The sequence below is a fragment of the Trichechus manatus genome, unplaced genomic scaffold (assembly GCF_000243295.1).
Source record: "Trichechus manatus latirostris isolate Lorelei unplaced genomic scaffold, TriManLat1.0 scaffold00062, whole genome shotgun sequence".
NCBI lineage: Eukaryota > Metazoa > Chordata > Mammalia > Sirenia > Trichechidae > Trichechus > Trichechus manatus.
Window position 1 is genome coordinate 10,735,124 of NW_004443998.1, and position 5,722 is coordinate 10,740,845.

The 5,722-nt window shown below is 41.1% G+C and overlaps 1 protein-coding gene across 7 annotated transcripts in view; it reads right to left on the minus strand.

Annotated features, from left to right (window-relative positions):
* Positions 1-5,722, minus strand: part of HPS3 (HPS3 biogenesis of lysosomal organelles complex 2 subunit 1) — a 49,633-nt gene that overhangs the window by 31,892 nt on the left and 12,019 nt on the right. For all 7 annotated transcript variants that reach the window (XR_002824552.1, XR_002824551.1, XR_002824553.1 and 4 more), the window contains exons 5-6: positions 4,199-4,391; positions 1,078-1,159 (exon numbers count right to left, since the gene is read on the minus strand). Coding sequence is in view for 4 of the 7 variants with exons in the window: in XM_023733910.1 (XP_023589678.1) it covers positions 1,078-1,159; positions 4,199-4,391 (275 nt within the window). In the remaining 3 variants the exon portion in view is untranslated. The remainder of the gene's footprint in view (positions 1-1,077; positions 1,160-4,198; positions 4,392-5,722) is intronic.

Genomic DNA, 5,722 nt, shown 5'->3' on the forward strand with positions numbered 1-5,722 from the left:
GGGCAACATCTGTAGTAACTGTTAAATGAGAAACTATTTTGTTCTGTAAGCCTTCATCTTAAGTGAGAATAACGGCACAATTGGAAGAGCGTAGTCAATGTCACTGAACTGTGTATGTAGAAATTTTTGAAATGGTGTATATTTGGCTATGTGTATTTTCACCAAATAAAAAAAAAAAGTAAGTTTGAGAATTTAGAGGGTTAATATGTTGTGGGAATGTTAACCAATGTCAGAAAACAACATGTGTACCACTGTTTCATGAGAAACTGTTCTGTAAGCCTTCACCTGAAGTACAATAAAATATTAAAAAAATAAAAATAAAAAAAAATAAAAACAATTACTTGTTACGTGTTACGAATTAAATTCTGTCCTCTATATATATATATGTCCTAACCCTTGTACCTCTGGGCGTAATCTTGTTTGCAGAAATAGGATCTTTATTGGAAGATACTATCTGTTAAGTTATACTGGGGTAAGATGGGCCTGGTCCGAGCGCTTTCTGAGTGGTGTGTTATGAAGGAGAAGAACAGTCATACACTCAGGTAATACACCACGTGAGGATCCACCAACAAGTCAAAGAAATGCATGAAACGCCTGAGGCTGAGGCTACCAGAAGCTGGATGACTCAAGAAGACTCTCTCTGTGGAGTTCACAGACGGAGAGACGAGAGCACAGCTCTGCCAACGTCCTGAACCTGGACTTCTAGCCTCCAGAAGTGTAAGAGAATAAATGTATGTTCTTCAAAGCCACTCATTTTGTGTGTTTCATTATGGTAAAATAAATAAATAAAAAGGAAAAAAAAGAAAGAAAGAAATACAGCAAGTAAATACTTGAAGAAAAAGAACTATGTATGACACCAAGTCTGAGTGATGTTTTCGAAACAATCTTAAAAACTGTCGCCTAAACCATGCATCACAAAATGCTTAACTTTTATATTCCAAAGTTCTGAACTCAATAAACAAGACAACCTTAAGATCTTTAATATCCCATGAGCTTAGGCCACAGAGCAAATATGCAAGCATTCATGGGTTCCTTTCGGATCCTGAAGTTTCACTGGTACCACAACGTGGTTCTCACCTTCAGGGTGGTGTCCACGTACGGGTCCTCCTCGCGAGCCGCCGCTGCACTGCACCGCACGGTGAAACACTGCAGGTTGTTGCTGAAGAAGAGAGGAGACCGGGACTGAGCAACCGCAAGCCGATAACCAGCAAGCCCACGACGGGGAGGTCTTCGCAGGTCAACAGCGCAATGGGGGTCATGACGATAGATGGGATAGTAGCGCCACTGCTTATAAATCTCAAGTAAGGAGTCAGCACTCTTGGGAAGTAAACTGCATGGAGGAAACTTTGAGAAAGTGGGGAGCAAAAAAAGCACCTGCGATAGGACCACAATGACAGTTGAGAGCAGCTAGGACCAAAAACGATGACCTTTAGGTTCTAGGAATAAAAAAATAAGGTCCCCTGACTGACCTCCACCTATACTAATCCAGCTATTGGCTACTGGAATACAAAGCAGCAGAAGAAAAGAACAAAGTAAACTGGTACATACTCTCATAGAAAAACGGCCAAAATATGCTACTATGTGAAACAGTAAGTTACTACCCCGTGGACACAGTACTCCTTACTTCTGTCAAAAATAAATCATAGTAGTGTATGTATTATTTTTAAGTTTTATAAATATGTACCAATCTGTTGAATTGGTTGACTTTGAAGAGTGGGATTACAGGTCAGGGAGGTTTTAGGGACCAAACCAAAAAACACACCAAACCCATTGCCATTGAGTCAATTCCCACTGATAGCAGTGCTGTAGGACAGAGGAGAACTGCCCCATAGGGTTTCCAAGGAATGGCTGGTGGATTCAAACTGCCAACCTTTTGGTTAGCAGACTGGGCTCTTAACCTCTGAGCCACCAGGGCCCCATTGTGGGGACAGAAATTAGTATTTTTATTCCTTCCTTCTTGCCCCTTTCTTTTGCCCTGATTTCTGAGATGCTGTAATATCCAAAGTTCTCTTGCTTTCTTGAAGATCCTTCTCTTCCTCCTCTCGCTCCCTTCACATGACCTTCACCAGAGTTTAACTCTCCAACTACCTCTCTCTGTCTAACACTCGTCGGGCAATGCTTACTACTTAATCAGCTTTTTCAATGGTAAAAAAGAAAACTCAGCTTTCCTCACTTCCCTAATATTCAGTCCTATATCTGCAAAATGCTACTGAACGTTCCTCTTGACTATTCCATAGGCACCTCAAATGCAGATGTCTAAACCAAACCTCATCCCACACGAAACCAACTTCCATTCTTTCAAAAAAGCAGGCCCCAAACTATGGTGGGGTTTTTGATGGCCATTCTATTTGTTATCCCATTAGGATACTGTCTTGTAATTCTCCCACTAAAGCTTCTCCCATCCATCCTTCCCTCTCCTCTCATTATTTCCCACCTGATGCATTCCAACAGCTTATTTCTCTCTCCTTGTGCAATCCATCCTCCACAGTAGCAGCAGTTCATTCTCCTAAAGTAAAGCTCTGGTCATATCATTCTCTGTTCAAAACCTTCCAAATTTCCTAGGTTACTGTGATGGCTGTACAACACGGTGAATGTAACTAATGTCAATGAATTGTACACATAAAAGGGGCTGAAATGGCAAATATTCCATTATATATAAACATATATAAGTATACATGTATATATACAACCACACACTCAAAACAAACCCTTAGTTTAATTTCCAAAGCCCTGAGCTACCTTACAAACATTCTTAACACCACTTCTCTACTCTTCAGCTTCTTCGCATTTAAAGAACACCACCACACAACAGTCTGAAAACTGGGGAGACTAGCTGTCTCCACACGCTTCACTTAAGCAATCAACTCCCACCAGCAGTGTCTCTCTTTAGAGATAGGGAGGGAGGGAGCACCCACACTAGGAGTGGGTGGCAGAATCTCCAGGTCTGTTGTGTGTCATTTGAAACACACACCAACACCTGCTGGAGATTCCGATACTATCACTGAGTTAGAAAAAAAAAAAACACCCTCCGATGCAATGAATCATTAGATGCTCCAGCAAGACTGGATTATAGCCTTTATTTAGTCTTCCCTCTATTTATAATGTCCTTCTCTCCCAATCTTCTTCTGTCAAAATTCTCACCAGCTTTTGGGCCTCACTTCAAACACAGCCTGCAAGTTTCCCTGTGGGACCCAACCAGAAGTTATTTCTCTCTCCCCAGTGCCTATACCACCTTCATGATCCCTTATGACATGTTTCACGAACCTCCTAGTGTTTGTGCCCTTTGAATCTGTGTCTGCCCTCTCTGATGCTGCTGCTTTTGAAAGCGGACAGTGTTATCTTATGCACAGTTACTTGGCCAGAAGACTCAATGCAGTGCCTGGAGCATCACCTGAGCTCAAAGAACAGGAAGCAGAACCAAAACATCACGTGCTGCTGACGTGAAGGACGATGAAATCAACTCGCTGCTCAGGAACCTAGTCTACGGCCTGCATACGAGGGTGAGGAGACTCAGAAGACATCAGACATCAGCCACTAAGCCGCCACTTGACTGAGGCCGATCCCAGCCTCTCTGTGACTATTTCCCCATCTCTACCAAGCACGGTTTCCCTGGTGGCATAGTAGTTAAGAGCTATGGCTGCTAACCAAAAGGTTGGCAGTTCGAATCCACCACGCGCTCCTTCGAAACTCTATAGGACAGTTCTACTCCGTCCTATAGGGTCGCTATGAGTTGGAATCGACTCAGCGGCAAAGGGTTTGTTTTTTTGGTTTTTTACCAATCACAAGGTATAATCAGATATCTATCTGGCCCCTTCCCAGTTCTAAACCAGTACAAAGGAACTTGATTCACGCTGAAAGAATACAACAGCAGCAAAGAGAAAACATTAGGAAATCTAAAAAGAAACCTCAATAGACGCCCTGACTGGTCCCACTGACTTTTCATTGGAATTCCCTATGAAAATCTCCCTTTATACTTGCTTACAAAGATCCCCACGCCATCTGAGAAAATAAAAACAAAAGCCTTAAAAAGCAGGTGTGGGTAATGAAATGACAGATATGGACAGATGGATGTAAATCCTTAATTCACTGTGCCATATGCTGGGTCACACAATTCTCCCGTAAAGATCTGGGCAGCACCTCAAGAATTTACAGAAAAGTAAGTGACTCGAAAACCTGCAGGTGGAATTATTAACAGTACCTTGTGATGACGTGCAGGAATTGTGGTGTGAGCACAGCCTGCTGAGACTTCTCAGGATACTGGTAGATTGACATTAACTCAACAGATTTGACAACCATGTAGAGATAGCCCACATGAGGTAATGAGTAAAAACAAAAGAGACTCAGCAACTCTTTCTCCTGAGATGAATTTTTTCCATTCGAACTAAGAGAACCTGCATTCAAAAATGACGGAAATAAAAACTTTGAAAACCAGTGAATAAAGGGAAAGCAAACAATATCTTGCCTTTTCTATGCAAACTGTCTGAGGGGGTAATCAAACAGTTGCTAAAGGGAAGTTGCTCTTTACAGAAGAAAGCCAGCAATAAATGAAGAGGGAACGATATAATTAGAATATCCCTACTTTGCAGCTTTTAATAAAGTAACAGACATAGGAAAGGATCATCAATGGCTGTTAACATCACAAAAGAGACAACTAGACATCATGTGCCTCCAACAGAACAGAACACCATCTGTATTACCAATAAATAAACAAAACAAAAAACAACGTGATCAAGATTGAGTCTAGACCAATGCTGTCAAGAGAAATATAATGTGCACTAAAGATGTAATTTAAGATTTTCTAGAAATCACATTTAAAAATGTAAAAAGAAATTTTAATAATAAATTATATTAATTCAATACAGCTGCAATATCACCACTTCGACAAACAATAAACATGAAAAAAATTACTGAGATATCAATTACATTCTTTTTTGTGGACCAAGTCTTCAAAACCTTGTGTATTTTGAAGACGTACCAACCGATTACAATGTGTGAATGTTATCTGGAATCTGATTCAAACAAACAAACGACAGAAAAAGTTCTTTAGATAATTGGAGGAATTTGAGCCCTGACTAGATACTTGATATCAAGGAATTTTTTAAAAATATGAAATGGTATTTTGGGTTTATTTAAATAAGAAAATTCTCTTTTTTAGAGTCACACGAAGGAGCCCTGGTGGCAAAGTGGTTAAAGCTCTTGGCTGCTAGCCAAAAGGTCAGCGGTTTGAACCCACCAGCTGCTCAGAGGGAGAAAGATGTGGCAGCCCACTGCTGTAAAGATTACAGCCTTGGAAACCCTATGGGGCAGTTCTACCTGTCCTGCAGGGTCGCTATGAGTCAGAATCAGCTTGATGACGATGGGCTTTTTTTAGAGACACATGCTGAAGTATTTATGGACAAAATGATATTAACTCTGGGATTTGCATCAAAAAAGTCTGGCAGGAGGTGAGGAGGCAGTCATGAGACAACACTGTTGAAGCTATGAGACAGATACATGGCGTTCATTGTACAATTTTCTCCACATTGATACATGTTGGAAATTTTCCATAATCAAAGTTTACAAAACAGAATGCCTCTGACTGACACCCTTCAAGGAAACCCACTGATCATGGAAGAGAGTCCAATTCTTCACTCTCCACCATTCCTCACTCTCCACCATTCCTCACTCTCCACCATTCCTCACTCTCCACCATTCCTCACTCTCCACCATTCCTCACTCTCCA